General features: G+C 50.3%; 1 protein-coding gene across 1 annotated transcript in view; it reads right to left on the minus strand.

Moving 5' to 3' along the window:
• Positions 1–1742: 1742 nt before the first annotated feature.
• Kdm4a (lysine demethylase 4A) overlaps positions 1743–23605 on the minus strand; it is a 50896-nt gene continuing 29033 nt past the window's right edge. The window contains exons 12-22 of the mRNA XM_059254846.1: positions 20347–20467; positions 15169–15350; positions 13475–13679; positions 12952–13028; positions 12464–12519; positions 9882–9990; positions 9445–9630; positions 6668–6838; positions 3229–3348; positions 2851–2943; positions 1743–2715 (exon numbers count right to left, since the gene is read on the minus strand). Coding sequence (XP_059110829.1) covers positions 2575–2715; positions 2851–2943; positions 3229–3348; positions 6668–6838; positions 9445–9630; positions 9882–9990; positions 12464–12519; positions 12952–13028; positions 13475–13679; positions 15169–15350; positions 20347–20467 — 1461 coding nt within the window. The 3' untranslated portion in view covers positions 1743–2574. The remainder of the gene's footprint in view (positions 2716–2850; positions 2944–3228; positions 3349–6667; positions 6839–9444; positions 9631–9881; positions 9991–12463; positions 12520–12951; positions 13029–13474; positions 13680–15168; positions 15351–20346; positions 20468–23605) is intronic.

A 23605-nucleotide genomic window follows, 5' to 3' on the forward strand; every position in this document is an offset into this window, starting at 1 on the left:
AGCCTTTGGCTGTGGTCATTCATAAGCCTAGACTTGACTGCACAGTTAAGTTTTGCATGCTCAAGGCCCAGAACAAAAACCCACGGGCCAGGTTGTGAGATTTGGGAAAGTCCCATCACTTGTTTGAGCTCGAGTTTTCTTATAGGTATTACACAGGCCACAGTGTTTTTAAACGGTTGGACTTGGCCAAGGGCAGTAGAGTTGGTTGGTGTGTACTCAACTACTCCGGAAACTGAAGGATTAAACACTCCAGACCAGCCCGGACAACTTGGTGGGTCCCTGTGTTTTGTTCTTTGACTGCATGCATGTATGTTCTGGTGCCTGTGGAGGCCAGAAGAGGGCCTCAGACCCCCTGGAACTGGAGTTACAGGTAGATGCAAGCCATCAACTGGGTAGTGGGAACTGAACCTGGTTCCCCTGTAACAGCAAGTGCTCTTAATGGCTAAGCCATCTCTCCATCCCATGGTGGACCCATCTTTGGGGAACGGAAGAGTGGAGAGGGCTGTGGATGGATGTGGCTCAGCAGCAGTGTTTGCCTGATACATTCAAAGACTTAAATTCAATCTTCAGTTCCCATAGAGCTGGGATTACACCGAGCACTCCATTAGCAAGTCCTTCAGCATCATGGGGAGGAACTATGGGTACCTGAGAAAATTAAGTTTTCTCCCTCCTCCCAGTGCTTCTGAGTCCCACTTACCATTCCAGGAAAGCTTAGCCCTACCTGGCTTCCCCAGTCATACCTCCCTGAGAATCCCTGAGTGAAGAACATAGGTCAACCTCCTTTCCTTGGCGCTGATGAGTTAGCGTCGAAAAACGTCTTTCAAACTCTGCTCTTCCCTTTGGCCATAACCAATCCCAAGTAGAGCCCCGCCCCCCAGCTCCAGGGAGACAAAGCTGTACTGACTCTGTACACAGTGGTCTGCTGCAGGGACACAAAGCTAAGGCTAGCTGGAGCAGCTAGGCTGTGCAGAAGCCCGGCAACTACTCAACCTAGCAGCTGTCCCACAGCTCAGGCAAGCACTCACCTACCACAGGCTTCGCAGGGAGCTGGTGCTGCACACCACTGGGAAAGCAAGTCTCTAGCTTTCCAAGCACCTATACCCTACCCCCTCCTGGATCCACACGAATGGAAGGGACTTGGCCCAGGACAGTGAGGATATCAAATGGGGTTCCAATAAAAACGCTTGAGAAGACTGTAGTCTGACACTTTTCCATTACCTCCTCCAGGAAAAGCAGAACGAGGCACCCACAGCTACAAGGCCCTGGATGCTCATGGACCACAGAGCTTTGCCTAATGCAGAAGGATGGCACCCACCTGTGTGAACAGCTTCCCAGGCCCTGCTCCACAGCCTGACCCTGGGCCACTTGGGCTCCATGGGGCAGACCACGGTCCATCCTCTGTTCAACAGTTTATTGCTAAGAACAAGGTAATGCACCAGTTTTCAAAATAATTTGGTTTATAGAGTTCATAGGTAACAAAAAAGGGGAAGTATTATAAATCTGACTCCTGTATACAGAGCAAGGTATGAAGCCCTCCAATACCAGGCCCAGGCAAACAAATTCAAGAGGAGCAAAAACCTGTTTAACCCCTTCAATGTTGCCCTCTAGTCCCACCCGCCCCCCCAATCAGCCCCCCACCCCCGACCAAGGGCATAGCTACACCTGCCCTGGCCTCCATTGGCCCCAGTTCATCCTAAAAACCCATAGCCCCTGCATAACTGCGATTTCCTCTGGACAAAAAAAAAAAAAAAAAAATCACCCACCAGGCTCTGCCTGTTTCCATCATTAAAATTCTCCCTTCAAGGTAGTCCCTACCCACACCCTCTAATACTGCGCCCCGGGGGCTCTGTGCCTAAAGTTTATGGGCACATGGTATGTAACCTCTGAGCTCTACTTCAAGGACAGACAGAGAGGTGGCAGCCAGCTCCTTAGCATCTCAATACTGTAGCTTTGCCAGCACTCTTGAAACCAGTCCAGGTAGGGACAGATGGTAACCCACCTCTAGCCATCCCCCAGGCTCTTACTCAGCTCAGCTGAGGGCAGAATTTCACATTTTGTTTGCCCTGCAGAGGCAAAGAAGAAAGTGAAGGCTAGGGGCTGTCAGAAGCTGGTCCAGACCAAGCACACGAGCATACCCACGCGCACACAGTCACACACACACATGCACACACGCACATAAATACAAAAGGGGATCAGGTCAGGTCAAGCACCAGCACCTCTGCCTTGCTGATGCAGGTGGGCAGAAGGAAGCCACGTCCTGGACCAGGGACAGAGCAATCAGCCCAGCAGGCACAGCTGACCCGTTTGGACTGGGGACCGATACAGTCTTTGCATTCCAGTGTCAGCCCCTCAGCTGGAGACCAGCAGCTTTTGCCAAGTGTCCCCAAAAAGGCTTGTCTTTTCATGGCAGAATTCAATGAGGGTGGAGTGAGAAGGTAATGGGGTCGTACTGATCATTCCTTTTCTTTGTACAGCTCTACTTTTTGAGACTTGAGTTCCAAGTGTCTGCTGTGCTGTGGAACCCTCGAGTGCTCTCGCCTTGATGGCTGGGAACCTCTGAGATTCTGGAAGCATCTACTCCATGATGGCCCGGTACAGTGCTGGCTCAATGTAATCCTCACGGTACCTCGAGTTGATGACCCGTTGCCTTTTCTTCTCTTGCTTTACTTCCTTCTCTGTGAAAATTTCGTTGAAGCGCATGTCTGAAGCTACTGACTACAAGAGAAAAGGCAAGGGAATGGTCACTTTGTGGCCACTCGGACCAGTAACCACCAAAGGGACACGCTCCTGCCCTGTTCTCTTCCCTTTGAGACAGGAGCTAAGGGGGCAGAGAGCACACCATACACTCACCAGTCTAGACTTGACTCTCTTAGGAAGCTCTTCGTCCAGTGTGTATACATCATCTCTCTTAACCACAAGCTGTGAGCCATCCTCAAACTCCACCTGCCAAGCAAACAAAGGCCTTTTAGCTAGGGTACCAGAGTCCCGCTGGACCTGCGGGCACAGTGGCAATCTCCTATAGCTAGAGGAAGGCAACATGGCAGTAAGTAAGGACTGACATGTCTGAAGGCACAACAGCAAAGTGAACCCAAGACAGCTCCAGACCTGAAAGACTGTTAGGACCCGCAAGTTCTCAAGAGCAAAGACAAGCCTCCTGCTCAACAGTTAACACGGAGTTAATAAAGTGCCCTCCCACCCCCCAATGCCCACTCAGGAACCTCTGGCTACCTGGTACATCTGGATGGGGTGGGAGGCCACAAACTTAGCCCCATAGACTTGACCATCTGTCCATCTCACTTGAACCACTTCGCCTTCAGCAGGAGGCCCCAGCTGGAGACAGTCCTGACTCTGAAGAGAGAGCAGAGGGGAGTGAAGAGCAGCTCTGCCTGAGCACAGTGGTAAGTAAACATCACTGACTCAGGGAGGGCGGGCGGGCTGGCCAGGCTCCTGCTCAGGGGCCCAGGAAAGGCAGCCTGCTCTGGGCTGAAAGCTGCACTAAGTCACAGGCTTGGCCTCATTTTATCTGAAACCCTGCTGCTTCTAGGTGAGCAAAACAAAGCTCCAAGCAGGTGTGATACACTTAGTAACAAGCACAAAGGCAGATGTGTGGCTCTAGAGTCCATCATCCTTGTGTCCTCTCCACTCTGCGTCTTAAGCTTCCCCAGGATCTGCTATGGAGGAATGCTAGGGTTGTAGCTGAGTGGTTCTAGGAAATGCACTCTCGAAATAGAGAATGGTAAGAAAGGAAAGGATCGTCTAGCTGAGCGTGCTGAGGCACACCCAGGAGCCAGGCAGAGGAGCCTGAGTAGAAGCCCAGCATTGGCTATGCAGTGTGGCCTGATACAAAACAAATGCCTAGGGTTGTAGCTCTGGCCCTGATGCCCAGCACCATCAACAAAACAAAACACACACCACAAACCAACCATCAGCCTTCCTGTCATGTTGGCATTCCCAGCAAAATCCATGGTGTGGATAAAAACAGGCCAGGTGTGCAACTCAGAGCAAAGACAGCAGCAACCTCCCCCAGCTCCTACTGCGTCCGTTACCCCCACCCCCCCACCCCCACCCCCACCCCCACCCCCCCCGTGCACACATACTTCAGGGGGTAAAAAGCCAGGATGCACAAAGCACGAGGGAGCAGGAGCGATGGGCCTTGCTGTATTTACTGCCTGGTGTGTATGTAAGTATCTCCAGACAACTGAGGCTGCATAAGGGAATCACGGAGGAAAACCTGTGTCTAAGCTGGAGTGTAGTTCAGTGGTAGGTCTCTGAGGCCCTGGGTTCAATCCCCAGCAGCAGCGTATGGAAAGAAAATCACTTGTGACCTGTGCAATTGTGTGACTACACAAGCTTTTTCTCTTTTTAAAAGAATACCAGCTTTGGGCTAGGCATGGAAGCATACATCTTTAATCCCAGCACTCGAGAGGCAGGAGACAGGCGGATCTCTGTGAGTTCTGGGCCAGCCAAGGCTACAGAGAACATTGGCTGTATTTGGGGAAAATGACTGACAAGCTCTTCACCTTCCTAAACCAAATGAAGGGAGTGTCTCATTACAAGGAAAATAGGAACTGTATCTATTGCCAATAGTAAAACACAAACCTTCAAGAAAAAATTAGCATGTCAGAAAAGTGGCCTCAAAGCTGTGAACATGAAGATCTCAGGATTTGTCAAACTATTTATTTATGATGCGTGTGTACAGGTATCACAATGCACATGAGGAAGGCAGAGGACTACGTGTAGGAGTTGTTATCTCCCTCTAACATGTGGGACTTGGGGTTTGAACTCTGGTCTTCAGGCTTAGCAACAAATACCTTTACCCACTAAACTGTCTCGGCCCTTCCCAGAATTTACCGTTTTCTGATGAGATGGGCAGCAATATGAATTTGATTTTTTAACATATATTTATAATACAATTTAGTATCATTTGGAAGCTCTCCATAGCCCAGTACGCCAGTGTTTTCTAAATGACCAGCATACAGTGTAATAAATCAGGCACAAGATCCACTCTAAGTGTGAGATAGGTGGATGGACTCCATGTATGACAAGTTCAATGTCCTTTCGGATTTCACACTGTGTCTAGTTATTCTCCATTCCAACTACGTACCTATGTCAGGTGAATTTTCTTCCAATTTTTTTTTCATTTAACTCTTTTGTCTTTGAGATAGGCTCACTGTGCAGTCAGGGCTAGATCTGAACTGTAAAGCACTCCCCGCCCCCATCTCTTAAGTGCTAGGTACCACTATGCCTGATTTTAATCCCAACAATGTGTAACACAGAGTGAATGAAGAAATGACCTGAAAAAGATTTGTAAAACTGGAGAAATATGGCACTATGTGTACATGCACATGTACACACACACACCCCAAATAAATAAAAATTTAAAGATCTTAAGTAATCTTAGTTTTAATTTCTAATAGAATAACTATTGATAGGTAAAATCCACAAATCCACAAGCTCTTTGAGAGCTTAAAAGCCTCTTAGAAAATAAAGTACTAAAAGCACTCTCCTGCTGGAGAGAATGAGCATGCGTGAGAAGGGAGACACTAACAGCTGGCCTTCAGCACAGCATCTGGCTTGTGCGGACAGCCTCACAGGCCTCGGCTGTGCTCCGGCTGTGCAGACCCTCATCTTCGGAGAACACTGCCCTGGAGCTGACTGTGCTCGTGTGAATGGCCCCGAGCTCACATTTAACACAGGGTCTTGGTTGGTTGGTGAACTTCTTGGGGAGGATTAGGAAATGCATCCTCGATGGAGAAGGTGTGTTACTGAGAGAAGACTCTGAAGTTTCAAGACTCTTAACCATGTATTCCGGGTGTATGGGGTGTGTGTGTGTGTGTGTGTGTGTGTGTGTGGGTGGGTGGGTGGGTGTGTGTCCCTGTGTCGTGTCCTGTCCCCGTCATGTGTGCAGATCAAGATGTGAGCTCTCAGCTGCTCTTGCTGCCATCCATGCCTTTGCATCATGGACCCTGAAAACATAAGCCCCACATTAAATGCTTTCTTTTATAAGTTGTCTTGGTCATGGTGTTTTGTCATAGCAATAAGAAAGTAACTAAGACACTAATTAATATGCTTTTGGCAATGTGTAAAGAAAGACCCAAATTGATAAATGGTTTTGCTCTTCTATGCTGGGTGCTTAGGCTCACACATGAAGAGGAAGGGCAAAGGCTAAGGAACCCGATAAGCCTTGAATACTGAGCCAGGAAACACAGGCCCAGTTCCAGGTAGGGCTCTAGTGTCTCCGAGGTGAGAAGGAGCAGCTTTTTCAGGGAGTTTCTGGGTAGCTCTGAAACACTCACCAGAGAAGAGCCAAGAGCAAACTACATACACATCCCAAGAAGGCATGGCAGAAAAGAGGGCTGGATCATTCCTTTCAAGTCACACAGCTTTTATGACACTGTATCAGCACTGGTTTGCTTCCAGAGTGCAGGCTCGTATCCTGAACTAGATGGTGCATATTTCAAAGAACTGCCCAAACACTGACTCCCATGAACTTCTAGGGGGAGGAAGCAGAGTACCCTAGCACTTAAACTCTTCCTTGAAAAGGAACCCTAGAATGAATGCTTCTTTCTGTTTGGGAACTGAGGGGGGTGGGGCCACAGTCGGGCAGCTAGCAACACTGAGACATCCCAATCCCCAACCGCTCCCAGAAGCTGCTTGCAGACATTACCACTATGTCCTCAGGATAAAGGTTGTCGCTGAAGGAGCCGTCATCAAAGTTGACTTCGTAGAAGGTCTCGGTGGTGAGTCTGACCACCTCACACTGGTAGAAGCGCCCATTCTTGTGCTTGCTAATGACCTTCTGGCCGGCGGTGATGCTCAGTAAGGCCCCCTTAGCACGCTGCAAGAAACAGCCTCGGTTACTCATGCACCAACAGGTCTGATAAACTCCCCTTCATGGGCACTGGGGGAAAATAAGCCAGGAAAAGTAAGACTGGGATGAACAGAAGCTGAAACAGGTCTTCCCGATATTCCAGCCAGGGCCATGTTTCCTCTGTAAACCTTGCCCACCGGAGCTCCAAGCCAACTGATTCTTAGGTAATACTGTCTTTTTCTTTGGTTGTTCTCAAATTTGCAGCAATCTCCTGCTTCACCTTCCCAAGCACTAAGATTACAGGCATGCTCACCATGCCTACATACCACGGTATAGTTTATCCCAAACTCCAGGAACTAACCTTCATGATTTCCCTGAAACAACCAAATAATACACACAATATGTACAGCTCGGGTATGTGTCAGAGCATCTGGGTAGAGACTTAATAGGTAGCTGGTGGCCCTGGGCCCTAGACCCTGAGCAACACTCTCCAATGACCTAGGTACTAGCTCTCCCTTCACGAGAAGGGCACAAGGACTGAGCTTTCCAGAGGTCCTCCTCTAAAAACAAACTGCCCCTATTATCAGATCAGGGTCCTTCCATTGCTATTGAGTATCCTACCTCACAAACCCTTTTCATTGATGCGATGTGTGATGCCCTTGATGTGATGGCTCAAGTCAACCACTCTCAAACCCTACCCAGACACTGCTGCAAACATGCCTCTTCACTATTCTCTGAACACACGTGCTACACATGCTCCTTCCTCAGGGCCTTGGTACTGCTGTTCCTTCTACCCAAGATGCTACACTACGCACTTGCCAACACCCTGGCTCTCTTCATCTGCAGTGTCTGTCCACTGATCCCATTCATCACAAACTACTCTTCCACATCCCTGTCCTGCACTGATTTTACCCACTGCATCATCTGTGCTCTGGCATACCGTGTATTTATTAGTTTCCCGTGGATCTTTCAACTTGACTATATGTACCTCATGATACTACATGAAGACTGGGTAAATTCCTAATTGAGCCTGGGATGTGGCAGATGCTTAACACACATTTGAAGAGTGAATTATAAAGAAATACTAACAGCATGAATTCCCTCATGATCCCAGCAGCCTGTAGGTATATGAACTGCAGACTAAGTTAATCATAAATCTGCCATCTTGTTCCAAGACCAATCTCAGGTTTCCCAATCACCAAATGGGGCTTGATGCTGTCTCAGGCTTTTACTCCAACACAGCCTCAGCTTCAGTTAAGGTTCACTCCACCGTCCTGAGGTCTCATGCACACCTTGGTGAGAAAAGCACCATGGGGCCCACCTGTAATCTCAGGAACCAGACAAAGACAGGGAGGACTACCACAAGCTTGTGTTAGAGCCGACTGCACAGCCAGCTGGAAGCATGGAGGGGCTACAGCGTGAAAGCCAGGCCAAATCTACCAAGGATGATTGTTCTCGGACCCCAGACCGCAACATAAAGAGCTCCCTGCTGTGGACTGGCTCACCATGCCACACTGTGGAGAGCCTGTATCTTCCCAGCTACACTCTGGATTCTCGGGTGTGTGTGTGTGTGTGTGTGTGTGTGTGTGTGTGTGTGTGTGTCTTCTGGGACTTCCTAGTCTTGGGCACTAAGTAACTCGGGAGCACCATGATCCGCTCTCCATGCTAGGGATCAGCTGCTGTAATACCCAAATCTTTACTCTCCCCCTCACCCCAGGCTGCCTACTGCCTGCTCAACTCCATACTCTACAGACCTCAAAATTGATCCCCCCTCCCCTCTTTCACCCCTAACAACAGCCTCGCTCCCCCTGATCATGGACTGGCAGCGTCCCTGCATTAAGATCCTTCCTACCTCTCAGAGGAGTAACTCACGCACCTGCAGATTACACCCCTCTCTCCCCTCCCTGCTCTCCATCCCTTCACCATAGCAGTCAACCAGCTGTCAATTCTACCTGCTGCTGTTGTGTGGGCTCTCAGGGCCAAGACATGTGTTCAAGGTCTGCCTCTGTGTTCACTTCAGCTCACCCTCGCTCACTCTCGCTCCTCAGGTAACTGCCTCAAGTTCTAACTCCCAGCTCCTCCCCTACACCTTCCCTCTGCCCCCCCCCCCATTCTGCTCCTCCTCCACTGAATGTTCATTCTTACAAGACTTACTCCTCTATTTCTGAAGCCCTACAGCTCGGTGCCCACCCAGGCCCCTCCAGGACTCCTACAGCCCATGTCCCCCATGCCCTGCACATGTCACCACTGAGAGGACTGTGAATTCCCTCCTAGGTGGCAGAAAGTGCCCAACTGTCTGAGGCATGAGCTCCCACCACATACAGAGCTGCTGTGACATCCCTCAGATTAACAGTCTAAGGAACTTCACAGAGGTCACCTGGGGGAATCGAGCAAGGAAACCGACCAACCAAAGAAACAAACCCAGTTTGTTCAGTGTCACTGACTGTGAAGGCCGAGGCAGGAAGTAGGCTCAGTCACCTCTTTCCACAGGCCTGTGGGGGCCTGCGGACAGAACTTCCTCCATCACCCAGTAAGGTCACTCGGTCACCCAGGCTCCAGGACTCAGGAGGGAAAGTGTCATTTACCATCACATCAAGTACTGTCAAGAGGACTCTACCACGGTGCCCTCTCACCTCCAGATTGGGGATCCTGTGCCGAAAGCAGGTGATGAAGACCACAAAAGGCCAGTCATCGGGCTGCATCATGACCCCGGCAGCCTGGGCACAGCTCACGTGGAAGGCAGTGGGGCAGCGGCCGTGAGAACACTGCACACAGCAGCCGGCGATCCTTTTCCTCCGTTTCTTACAGAAGACGCACTTCTGCAGAGAGAGGGAGCACGGGATTCCCTGGAGCGGCAGTCCTCCTCTTCTAGTTCTCCCTCCCAAACGACCAGAGCCAAGCCCCTCCCAAAACGTGAGGACACCTACGGCCTGCTCTAACCAAATGTAAAGTCCCCGTGACCTAATTTAATGATAGAGGAAGAATCAAACTGACCAGAACGAGGGTGAAGGAGGCCATGAGCCAAGTTGAACCGCGCTATGCAAATTCCCTAAGTCCCCCCCTTGCTTACCAGTTTGAAGCGGGGCAGAGGGATTTTGCTCACATCCACTGGACTTCTTTCAGCGATGTTGACAAACCTTGCTTCTAGAATTGCCACAGCACATGAAACATGGACCCATCTACCAAAAAAGGAAGGGCTCAGTCACCTCTTTCCACAGGCCTGTGGGGGCCTGCGGACAGAACTTCCTCCATCACCCAGGAAGGTCACTCGGTCACCCAGGCTCCAGGACTCAGGAGGGAAAGTGTCATTTACCACATCAAGTACTGCACGCACAATGCCCAAGGCCAGTGCAGGATCAACCCCCTTACACCACCTCCTTTATCTGTGGCAAAATAAGCAGAACCATAGTTGACCTAGTGTGGTGGGTTCAGGGGAGCAAAAACTAGAGAGCACTACTCAGGGTTTCCCCACCCTTTTGGGAAACAGACATGTCCCAAGTGGGGAAGCCTAAGACTGTGCAATCTCTTACTATCAGACTGTGCTGCTGTTCCATTGGCAGTGTGTGTTGAATGCACAAGGCCCTGGGTTCAGGCCCACCTAGCTCCACCCATATGAAAACCTGTAACATCCACGGAAATGAAATGGTGTGCACTACTGGCGGGACTGCTGTTGGGACCGAGAACAGGTCTCTTTTTGTGGCCTCAGAGTGCAGATCAGGGACTAAAGGGCAAAGGTGAGAGGTTAAAGCAGAACCATCTCCACTCTAAATAAGGAACTATTACCAGCCAGCCCCACCCTGGCTGAGAGAATTATAACGACCACAACTAACAGCAGCATGCCTTTAAAGAGTGCAGCACAGTCAAGCGGCCATCCATCACAAGCAGCATGTTGGGGACCCTGCCAGGCGGGAGACTGGACCACTGTGGGGTTTTACTCCGAGGCAGGCTATTCACCACCAGCTGCTGTCAACCCATGTGTGCAACTCCCTAGACAGAAGCCCTTCAGGGGCAAACCCTCAGAGAAGGTAAACCTGAGGCAGAGCACAGAGATGCAACTCAATGAGAATCAGCTGAATGATGGCTGAGAAGCCCAGAAACATCTGTAGACTTAACAGTGGGTGGCCTGCCTAAGCTCTTCTCAGTGTCCAGCTGTTCCCTTGAGGACATCTGCCCACTCTCCAAACACCAAGTCTGGCCGGGGAGAGCCCACTCCATGGGAAAGTGCTTGTAACCCCAGCCTGTGGGAGGCTGAGGCTGGAGGATCACCAGTTAGACACTAGCAGGGATTACACAGGAAATTTCAGGAGACCTTATCTTGAAAAAAAGAAACAGGGCTGGAGAGAGATGGCTCAGTGGTTAAGAGCACTGGCTACTCTTCCAGGGGATCTGGGTTCAATTCCCAGAACCCACATAGTGGCTTATAACCATTTGTAACTCCAGTCCCAGGAAATCCAAAGTCCTCCTCTGGCCTCTGTGGAAACCTGTGCACATGATATACATGCAGGCAAACAGCCATACATGTAAAATAATTTTTTTTGAAAAGGAAAAAAAGCTGGGCATAGTGGCACACACCTTTATTCCCAGCACTCGGGAGGCAGAGGCAGGCGGATCTCTGAGGCTTAGCCTGATGTATAGAGTGAGTTCTAGGACAGCAGAGCTACATAGTGAGACCCTATCTTGAAAAGGAAAGGAAGGAAGGGAGGGTGGGAGGGAGGCAGGCCAGCCAATTGTAACAAGGTCAGTGTCCTCACTTCCAGGCCACAAGGTGCCTGTGTCATTTTCACAGGGCGTCAGCTCTCCTGCATCTGTGGTCAGCTCCTCTCAAAGGATGCACTTACACCCCTGCCTGAGAGGAGGGTGAAGTTAGATGGGCAGTCTAGGGCTGCTTGTCAGGATGAGTCTTGGAGATGCTACTCCAGCCTCATGTCATGTGCTGCCCAAGTCCTCAGTACTCCCTCAGGAGCAGTCGCTGCCCTCACAGCTGCACATGCTGCGTCAGAACTGGGCACTGCCCCACAGCTGTGCATGCTGCGTCAGAACTGGGCACTGCCCTCACAGCTGTGCATGCTGCTTCAGAACTGGGCACTGCCCTCACAGCTGTGCATGCTGCGTCAGAACTGGGCACTGCCCCACAGCTGTGCATGCTGCTTCAGAACTGGGCACTGCCCTCACAGCTGTGCATGCTGCCTCAGAACTGGGCACTGCCCTCACAGCTGCACATGCTGCGTCAGAACTGGGCACTGCCCTCACAGCTGTGCATGCTGCCTCAGAACTGGGCACTGCCCTCACAGCTGCACATGCTGCTTCAGAACTGGGCACTGCCCTCACAGCTGCGCATGCTGCTTCAGAACTGGGCACTGCCCTCACAGCTGTGCATGCTGCTTCAGAACTGGGCACTGCCCTCACAGCTGTGCATGCTGCCTCAGAACTGGGCACTGCCCTCACAGCTGTGCATGCTGCTTCAGAACTGGGCACTGCCCTCACAGCTGCGCATGCTGCGTCAGAACTGGGCACTGCCCTCACAGCTGTGCATGCTGCCTCAGAACTGGGCACTGCCCTCACAGCTGTGCATGCTGCGTCAGAACTGGGCACTGCCCTCACAGCTGTGCATGCTGCCTCAGAACTGGGCACCATGCACCTCAGAGAACTCACCTGTCATCGTTGGCTCTCTGCAGGGCCCCTCCACGCAATGAGCATAAACAGCAGTCCTGCCCAGAAAGCAGAAGGAACACGGTTACCGACAGTTCATTCCCATACCATCTGCCCTCCTGAGACTTCCTGCAGACAACTCTAAACTACACCAGGGAGCAGTATATGGCAGGTGGGCCTTCAGATACATGCCCTGTGGTCAGGACTCCCCTGTGAGAGACAGGCCATAATGCATAATTATAACTGCATAATGAATCATTTGAGCCCCGTTCTGAGACTCCAAACTCAAGAGCTTACTTCTTCAAAGGGAGTGATGGTTCTTCCACAGGGCAGCTACCTGGTCTTCCCCCACAGCACTAACAGCTTCCAGATCCACTCTGACACCACAGAGTACCATCCTAAGCCAACTGCATAAATTATGTCCAGCATGGAATGAGGCTAACCCTGTCAACCCCAGTCTTTGGGGAAGATGGGGAGCACAGCATACTCACTTCCTCCAGAGCATTGGCTGAACATCGAGAACACATCCATTCTTCAGAAGCCTTTGTGGGGGGCACCCCATAGCAACCTAATAACAACATCAGGAAGAGCAAATGAAACCCAGTCCAGGGGCTGGGTCAGAATGTGCATGAACAATATGCTTCCACAGAGACCATTCCCAAAGACAGTCAATCACACAGAAATTCCTGAAATCTGACCCAGAGTCCCCAGGGCTCAATCATACCGTATGGTCTAGAACCCAGGAAAGTCAGAAACTGTGGATTCACAGGCACATCTCCCTAGTAAGTAGCCAGGGACTAATCCCCAGATAACCACAACCTAAGGGACTCCAAAGTTGACAGGCCTTTGGGATGGAGGCTGGGACCAAAAGGAAACTCATCCACCAGCAACCAACTTCCCAAGAATTCATAAGTGTCCTCTGCTATAGGAAACTGGGAAGGCCAATGGGCGTCAACAACTTCCAGCAAGCAGGCCCTGCTGCTGGGACAGGAGGAAAAGGTGAGAGGTACTCACTGGCATGGACCCGGACACTGCACTTTTTGCAGGACACTAGCATGCTGGTGCCATCCTCCTCCAGGTAAGGTGTAGACAGGTTGATGTCTGTGCTGCAGCCAGTTGTGGTAAAGCACATTTCTGGGATCAATGGCTTGGTCCTCTCAGTCTGCACAGCTGGCTCCGAAGCGTTCCCACAGTTCTGACTAAAGCTTCCGAACTCCACCTAAGTGAAAGGCAGAGAATGTGCCGCTCAGTGAGCACACGCCGCTCAGTGAACACACGCCGATGCTCCTAGCTCTCCACCTGCTCCATCAGCAGAAAGCTCGGCCTCTTACTGGTGTGACTGCAGCTCCAGCTCCCGGGTGCACAGCCATTATCCTGAAGCTACTAATTGAAGTTACCTCTAATGACTCAAATTCAATTTCTCACAGCAGCATCAAACAAAGGCCCCTGGGGGACAACTGAGAAGACGGAGCAAGGAACAGGCACCTGGGATTTCAGTCTTCCCAAACCAAGTGTTAATAAAACGCACTGAGACATCAGCAGCAAGGCACTGCCTGTCCCCAGGTGCTGCGCATGGTGGCCCCACTCGGGAGAAAGCACCCAGAGCCCATGTACCTAATGGACCAGCACTGATTGCCTTGGAGGGCCATGTCAGCAGGTCACCTGAACTGTGCAACTGTCACATGGCTGGATCCCCACCTGAGATTCCTGGCTTGGGGCCTGTCTAGGAGAACATTATGTTACACACTGCCCTTGGCAAATTATACTCACTGCAAATATCCTCTGGCTCTGCCGCTGGATGGCACCATTATACCCATTCCAAGGACAGTATAGAAACACGTCCCCATCTCAGCCTATGCCATTCAAGAAACTCTGGCCCCCACCTAGTAGATCTGCTGACAGTAACAATCAGGCCAGTCACGGCCCTGGCAAACAAGGGCACAAACAGTCCTTTGCTGTTGCTCTGTTAATACAAAGAAGTAGTGGGCTGTTGACCCAGTGTGTGGGTCTAGGTTCCATCCTTCTGCAAGCATGAGCCTGGGGCCTTGCCAAGCTCAGGGCAGCTGGGCCACGTTAGCTGCTTACCTACTGCCACCCCATGTAGGACCCATCAAAGCCTGAGCTGGGCACCTGGCACCTGCTGCTGTGAGTTCCTGAGTTTGACCCAAAGTGATCCATGATGGTGAGGCCATCAGTGCCCCAGCATGGGAAGGTCACAGTTGAGCCCAGCCTTCACTGTGCCAGACCTTCTGCCTCTCCCCTCCCCCAACCCCCAGCTGCCTTCTGGCCAAGCAGCACTCACTACGACGATGAGGAAGGAAAGAAGACAATGGCATGCACGGGAGCCTGGCTCTTCTTCACTCAGGGCTGACTCACATGGGAAAGAAACGGCAGTCTTGGATCCCAACTGACCAGGACTGCACAGCACCAGGCAGAGAGAGCCCCAGACTAGGAGGGTAAGAAACATTACGCTCTGCAAACAGCAAGGTCCATGTCGTGTGCAAGGGTCACCAGATCGAAGCATTCTCAGGGTAGGCTCACATGGCTGGGTTATCTGCCTGGCAGATCCTCACCACAGAGCTGACGGGATGAGAAGGCTAGAGGAAAAGGCCCCCTAAAGACAAGCAGTGGCCTGCCTTGCCCCCACAGTAAACCCAGCTTCCTCTGATTGCTGGCCCTGGGTGCCTGGTGGTGCAGAGCAAGCTCACCTGGTGGTAGGTCTGGAAGATCATACAGACAGCACAGTGAGGGGCCTGCTGGGCCATGATCTCATTGAACTCCTTTTCTGCCTCAAAGTTCGGGGGTCGGTTCTGCCACAGCTGACTCAGAGGCTTGGCCCAAGCCTCTGTCTCCTCAGCCTCCTCCTCAGGGGTCAGCTGTTCAGAAGTCTCTAGAGGAGGAAAAAGGCACAGGAGTCACAGCAGCCCTGCACATAGGGGGTCTGCCTACAGTGGAGAGGCTCAGGTGGGGCGCTGGGCCCAGGTTAGAACTAAACTCAAGGTTCCAGAGATGACGAAAGGGCAGGGGCAGAGCAGTACCAAAGGACTTCTTTAAGGCCTGGATGACTTAGCTGGGGTAGGAGCTGGGGTGAGGGAGGAGGGGGTGGCTGTTTGTACTGCTTTTTCTGGTCAGAATGACTCAAGGTCTCTATTCTTCCTCATGTTTCAGGCACTCAGCCCACTCTATTCCCCTAACAGCTGCCACATTCAACCCTCTGCCCTCTGAGGGCAGCAGAATAAAGCACCAGCCTGTCAGAAACTATGCCATTTGCCTCCCAAATGCCAGGATTAGGTCCTTCCTCTTAGGACTGTCCCTTCAGCTGTGCTGGGGAAACAGGGAGAGAAAACAGAACTGATAAAGCCTGAAAGATGGCACATCACGGCCTCCATCAGGACTTTCCCTCTCACTCTGGAAAGTCCAGGGAGAGGGTTCCCCCTGACTGGGGAAGGACTCCTGTATATCTCAGAGGATGAATCTTCTTCCTGGCCATAAAATGTTCATGCCATCTTTTGACCAGGAGCTTGTCAAAAGGAGAGCCCGCAAGCATAATCCAACCAGGCAGGAAATAAAAACTGCTACGGCATTTTCAGAAACTGGGGTGAGAAAGAGAAACGATAATCCCAGAGACCATCAAGTACTTGCTGGACCTAAGACTCCTCATCTCTCTTCGGTGTGCTGGGGAACAGGTCCCACAACTAAGGCACCCTTCAACACAACACAAGAAAGATCCTTCTCTGGGAACATCTTCCAGAAGAGTGAGGCTCACTACAGAAATGTAGGACAATGAAAGTCTCCTCACAAAGCAAGATGGAAGCAGTAAGGTGCAAAGCCCACTAGTTCCTGGAACACACAAGGTCAAGGAGCAGAGGGCAGTCTTTGCGACTCTGAATGCTGGGAGGGGGCTTTGGTGGAAGCAGGAGCAAACATCCCAACAGACTGCTACATAAGCAGGTGTGGTGGCCCAAGCCTGGAGGGACGGCCCCTTGACGTGGGGATGGGAAGCCTGTTGCTGTGTCTTCCCTGGCCAAGGGTCTGGTGTCTAACAGGAGGCTGGCTCTGACAGTGCACCCATCAGGTCCCGCCGCAAGGCCACTGCATGTGGGACTGTGTGTGTACTTGTAATCCACTACAGTGATACTGCGCTAAGACAAAAGCACTCCTTTCCCCAGAGGCCCCGAGATCTCTGTAAACTGCGGTGGGTACACCTGCACCAGGTGCCCATCTGCTCTCTTCCACTCCAGCACAATGCAGACAAAGCAGTGCTCCCTCCTCCCTCACGGTCATGTTTCGTCTAAAGGGATCTGGCAGCTGCCACTGTGTACAGCTGAGTGAAGGGCCACTGTAGCGTAAGGAGGTCGATGCAAGCAGGTCACATCAGCCTCTAAGAGAGCCCCATGGTTCAGACTAGAGCCAGAGTGCCTGACCCAAACATGAGGGACCAAGATAGTACAGAAGAGACAGAAATAGATACGCTCATAGCCCCAGTCTTCGCATACGGACATCTGTTCTACTTACAAAGCCAAAAGTGGCCCAAATCATGCATATGTGGCTAGTGACTGCCAGGGGGAAACGCTCACTGTGTTAAGGGAAAATTGCAGGAACCAGATTTTAACAGTTTACATATGTAAAGCTTCACAGAGCCTTCCAGTCAAGACGTGTGCATTTCACTAAAAATGTTGTACTTAAAATAAAAATGCCTTTGTAAAAAAGTCGGCAGGAACAGAGCATGGTGGTATAAGCTTGTAATTCCAGCACTTTTGAGGCTGAAGCAGGAAAATCATGAATTCAAACCCAGTTTGGCTACACAGCCAAGCCTATTTCTAAAAGGAAAAAAAGGTGGAATAAAGATATATTAGACTAACAAAACTAAGAATTCTAAGTATAATGAATAACCTTTGTTTGGTTTATATGAATTTCAAGGGGGGGAACTCTACTGAATATATTCTTAGGTCAAGCCAGGGAAGAAAGGCAAAGCTGAACTAAGGCTATTTAGGTAACTAGTGCCCTGATGTAAAGCGAGATTAACAAGAGTGAGTCTATTTAGGGGCAATCCTTAGAGGATGCCTATTGGTGTACTAATGTGAAGTGATCTAGCTGAGCCTGGTAAGCAGGCCTGTAATCTCAGTTACTCTGGGGGCTGAGGCAGGAGGACCAAAAGTTCGAGACTAGCCTAGAAAAGATAGACAGGTAGAGGTCGGGTGGGACTTACAGATAAAAAGAGCACAGGGAAGAAAGAGGGCGGAGTCACCAGGAGGCACAGAAAGCAGCAAGATGAGCATGCTGTGCTGAGAACGGTGCCGCCATGTGGCAGAGAGAAGAAACACAGGTTAATGTAAGTTGTAAGAGCTAGTTAGTAACCAGCCTAAGCTATCGACTAAGCATTTATAATTAATAAAGTCTCTGTGTAGTTATGTGGGAGCGGCTGGCAGGACAGAAAACCCCGCCTACACTGCTTGAGCAGGGTAGAGTAGCATATACCTATAACCCTAGCACCTGGAAAGTGGGAGGCAGGAGGATCGGAAGCCCAAAGCCAGCCTGGGCTACACTACACCCTGCCTCCAGAATGTACTAGCAGACAAACTCACAGCAATGTTCTGAAAACAACATGTGGGGACCACAGACTCTCCACCCTTCACTCTGTTGTCACAAAAAGTGGAGGGAGATTATATCAGTTACATCATTTCAAAAAGACACACTTAGACACAGTTTATGCACACTCAGACATGATTTACGCAGGCCTAAAGGTGTATGTATTCAGTATTCACGTGCTCTTCTTTGGAAGATAGGCGAAGGGTAATTTTTCTTTTGCCTCTTGGAAACGTTCAGTTTTTCCAGTTTTCTACAAGCTATTGCCTTTTTGTTTGTTTGTTTGTTTCTGCTTTTTGTTTCTTTCTGGAGACAGAGTTTCTCTGTGTAGCCCTGGCTGTCCTGGAACTCTGTATGCAAACCAGGTTGGCCTCAAACTCAAAGATCCACCTGCCTCTGCCTCCCTGGTGCTGGGATTAAGGGCGTGTGCCACCACCACTCGGCTAATCTGTGTCATTTTCAGACACTGAGAGAGGAAATCATGCAACAGGCAGAAACTCTCGGCAGGGCTGGAGTACGAGCTCAGAGGCACTGCTGGGACCCACTCAGGGTCGGTCCAGTCTTCTGACCCCAGGACCTGTCGGCTGTCCCCACACCCAGGCCACCCGTACTTTCTAGAAGGAAAGCTGAGGTGAGCTATGACAGCACACGGAGGACAGGAGCAGAGGAGCAGAGTGCTCAGCACTAGAGCACCACTATGCAGGCAGCTCCGTGTCCACAAGGGTGCAGATGCCAGTACCTGCTGAGGCCTACCAGCATCCTCCTTCTGCTCCAGGCAGCTGAGCTGACCACTCTCTGCTGTTGTCATGGTGAGTTTCAGAGCCACACTTCCCGTTTCTCCTTGCATAGGTCTTTAGTTCCTTTTTTTGGTCTCCTTCCCAGGCTCCTCTGCCTAGCAATCCCCCAGCCTCTGCTCACCCTTCTTTGCCTTTACAAAGGCCTTTATTTAAAAATAACCCTACAAAAACACATCTGTGTCTTCCCATGTCAACATCCTCTATCCACACAAAACCTGGGTTTTTGAAGCTAACCAAAAGCCTTAAGACACAAGAGGAGGCCATCAACTCATCCTTCTCCCTGTGGCCCACCCTCCCCCCTCTAGAGACCGCTGTCCAATCCAGCTGGCTCTCTCCTCAGTACTTCCACTTCTCCAGTTCCTGCCACCAGCATCCTAGTCCAGCTGGCCTAGGAGCAGCCCTCCTGATGCCAACCGAATTGTGTTCAAACACACACAACCTGCTTCAGACACACTTCCATGGCTCCTAGACGCCTGTGAGAAAAGCCTCCCTAGGCTCGTGAGTGGGGCTGCACACCCAGCCTCACTCCCACCTCACTCCTCCAGCTCATCTCCATCTGTAGCCCTTGAACTTGAGCCACACTGACCTGATGGCAGTTCCTCTGCACTGGTGCTCCCGTTCCTCTGCTCTGTGTACTCACGCTGTCCCCTCAGCCTGGATGTAAGACCTGTCTGCCCCACTACTGTGGGAGCATCTTGAGGGCACGTGTAGTAGAATATTTTAAGGTGTGTTACTTTTGATTATGTTGCATTTGTTTAACTCTGTGAAGCTGTGTTACTGTGCCTGTGTAAAACACCTGATGGTCTAATAAAGAACTGGCCAATAGCAAGGCAGGAAAAAGGTGGGTGGGCTGGCAGGCAGAGAATAGAATATAGAAGAAAACTGTGAGAAGAGAAAGAAGCAGCTAGAGGAGGAGGAGGACTCCAGAGGCCAGCCACCCAGCTACACAGCAGGCCATGGAGTAAGATTTACAGAAGTAAGAGAACAGGAAAAGCCCAGAGGTGAATGATAGATGGAATAAGTTAAGTAAAGCTGTCAAGACACAAGCCAAGCTAAGGCTGGGCATTCAAAAGTAAGAATAAGCATCCATGTGTGCTTTATTTGGGAGCTGGATGGTGGGCCTCCCAAAAAGAGTAAAATATCAAAAACAACAGGCATGGACATATCTTAGTCAGTTTTGTATGCACACATCCAGTACAGGGCGCTTGGCATCATTGACAGAATTTACTCTCCTGAAAAATCAGCCCTGTACCTCCTAGCTGAAGAAAATAAAGAACCTACGTGCAATTATCCTGTATGGGGCCCAGTCCACCAGTCTTGCACTGAAGTGAAGAAAATTCATCCACAAACCAGGCACAAAAGCAAGTCCTGTCCTCTGTCTGGGATACCTGGAAGAAGAGCTAAGCCACAGGCCCTCGTTCGCCCCTGACCTCTGATGCCCAGTGAAAGCGAGGCTCACTGTGGTGAACTGCTCTCCTTGTGAAGAGAGGAGACAAGACTTACCGTCGTCACTGCCGCACTCCTGCAGCACAAGCGGGTGATGGCGCGGGAGCTTGCTCAGGGGCTGGCGCCGACCCTTGGTCTTCTTAGTCTCCTCTAGGGAAAGCATGTACTCATCTGCAACCTGAGCAAAGCGGGGAAATCAGCTCGTGATGAAACTGGAGGCAGTTATGATGACACACACCTGCAAACACCTGCAAGTCTTTCCACTCGGGAGGCTGGAGTGTGAGGACAGAGAATCACAGGCAGCATGGGCTACATGTGCAGTACACCACCTCAAAAACAGGAAGGAAGGAGGGGATTTGAGAGACCTGGAGGCAGAGGCGAGCTGGGGGAGAGGAGAGGCACAGGAAACAAAAAAATATAAAACTGAACACCACACACACACACACACACACACACACACACACACACCACACACCACACCAAAAGCCCTGTCTTGGGGCTGGAGAGATGGCTCAATAGTTAAGAGAGCACTGGCTGCTCTTCCAGAGGACCCGGGTTCTAGCTGTCACACCTACACAGCAGCTCACAACCATCTTAAGCTCCAGTTCCAGGGAATTCAACACCCTCTTCTGTATTCTCAAGCACTGTACACACGTGGTGCCCAGACATATATGGAGGCCAAACACACATGTGTAAAATAAAATAAAAATTTAAATAAAGCAATTTACAAAAACACATCTTAGAAAAGCATAAGCCACAGTGCCAAGCAAACTAGTCTATACTAGTGTATTTTGGAATTTTAGTGCAAAAATTCCTTTATGTCTTGCTTCCTAGCCTTCTCAGAAGAAGCCAAGAACCCTCCCACTTTCAGGTCCCTGCCATGGAACACATCAGGGGACATCAGAGTGGCTGAAGTGTCCCTTTCCTGTTACAGTGCCTGTGCTGGGCAGCAGGGCCATCCATACTGAGAACCTAGAAGACAAAGGTACCTAAGCCACTGCAGGGACAGCCGCCCTGCTCAAGTCCCACCTTCCAACCTGCTGAGCTCTGCTGTGGCAACTGCTAACACCCTGGTGAGGTGAGTTTCCTCTTCTCCAAGAAGGAGCACCAGCCAAGACAGAGCGTGTCTGCCCTCCGGCCTAGAAGCTAAGGAAGGGAAGGTTGATTTAACACTGCATTTGCATCATGCCCGAGCACACATAATTAGGTCTAAGATGTACAGGACTGACGAATACTCCATGAGTTTCTTTTTAATCAACATCCTTAAAAATTGGTTGTACTGACATTATGAGACATGGGCTCGGCAAAACCATTAAGCGAGGAAATGAGGCCTAGAAGCCGGCGACTTTCCAACACTGACTAAACTAATACCTCGGATCTACAAAAGGGGTGGTGGCACTGCAGGGCCACTGCAGAGGTATCAGAGCTAGAGAACAGCACATGGGAACGAGAGAAAACAATTCTGTACAGGTCACATTCAGGCAGAATAGCGCCTCTTCCGGCAAATACAAGTTCACCCGCAGGTGAGGGTCCATGAGACCACTCATTCAGCAAATGTTGACTGACACCTCTCAGGAATGGAGGCGGTGTGGAGCGATGGACTGACAGGACAGGATCTAGTCTCCCTGAGGGAAAGGGGCATGGAACAACACACAGGAATGAGGCGAAGAGTGAGGATGTTTAGTAGGCATGACCTCTGACACACAATCAGTCCTCCAAACAGACCCGAACTGCACAGTGTGTCCAAAGCAGTGGTTTTCCAACGTACAACGAGACACCATGGTGCAGTGCATGTACAGGACCAGACTTAACCCTCTGCGTCATAAAACAACGTATGTGAGGAAGGCCCCTCAATAGCCACCACTGAAGTGAGCGGGAAGGGCTCTGGGTACCATCTCCCTTCTACCCTTTGATTCATAGGCTTCTTTTGGGGCTTTTGTTTGTTTTGTTTAGTTTGAGACGAGCCCTTACGTATCCCAGGCTAACATTAAACTCCTGCGTAGCCAAGGATAACCTTGAATTCTTGCTCTTCCTACCTGCACCCAAGTATTAGGGTTACACAGGTACATACCACTACACATGTCTGAGCAGAGCTAGAGATAGAATCCTGGGCACACTCTACTAACTGAGCCACATCCCCCGTCCCATGATTCACAATTTTCAAATGAGTAAGATTGACCATTTTTTATTATATTTTTAAATGTGTACGAGTGTTTGCTGCATTTATGACTATGGACCACGAGCCCACCTGGTACCCAGAGGTCAAAAGAGAGCATCAGATCCTCTGGAACTGGAGTTACCGATGACTGTGAGCCACCGTGTGGGTGCTGGGATTTGAAACTGGTTCTCTGCAAGAGCAGCTAGGGTTCTAACCACTGAGCCATCCCTCTAGCAGGAGATTTCCCTTTTTTTAGAGAAATTCTAGTCTAATTTCTTTTTTTTTTTAAGATTTATTTATTTATTTTGTACACAGAAGAGGGCACCAGATCTCATTATAGATGGTTTTGAGCCACCATGTGGGTGCTGGGAATTGAACTCAGGACCTCTTGAAGAGCAGTCAGTGCTCTTAACCTCTGAGCCATCTCTCCAGCCCCTCTAGTCTAATTTCTTAAAACACTATTTCTCTATGAATGACCTAATTCTGCACATCTTTAATTACCTATAAAGGGATAAAATAAAGGCAAAAAAATCACTATAAATTAAATTTGTAATTCATCATAAAATTCACAGTATTCTGTGACTTCCTACTTGGAGCACACCTCAGTGACAGGCTCACCCCTGGCATGTGCAGAGACATGCAGTGAGAGAACAAAGAAACCAGACCCAGTTAGGAATCTAGACTGGGGGCTAGAGAGATGGCTCAGAGGTTAAGAGCACCGGCTGCTCTTCCAGAGGACCCGAGTTCAATTCCCAGCCACCACGTGGAGGCTCACAACCATCTATAATTTAATCTGGTGCTCTCTTCTGCATGTAGGCAGAACATTGTGTACATAATAAATTAAAAAAAAAAAAAAAGAGAGAATCTAGACTGGCTGAGCACGGTGAGAGGCTTAGGCTAAGACGGCTCACCTGGATAAGGACAGGGACGACAAACTAGGTCAAACACACAGAGTGGCACAACACGGATCCAGGGCCTCCCTTGTTAATCCTGGGAAATGCGGCATTAAGAAGTGCAAGGCAGAGTCAGAAGGGAGGTCAGGCAGGAACTGTGTACCGGAGACTCCTCAGCACAGATCAAAATTAAGACCACGGCTGTTTTGTGGCATGCCCTTGTCAGCCTACTTGGGAGACTGAGGCAGAAGGATCATTTAAAGCC

This window comes from Peromyscus eremicus, chromosome 2 (genome assembly GCF_949786415.1).
Source record: "Peromyscus eremicus chromosome 2, PerEre_H2_v1, whole genome shotgun sequence".
Taxonomy (NCBI): Eukaryota; Metazoa; Chordata; class Mammalia; order Rodentia; family Cricetidae; genus Peromyscus; species Peromyscus eremicus.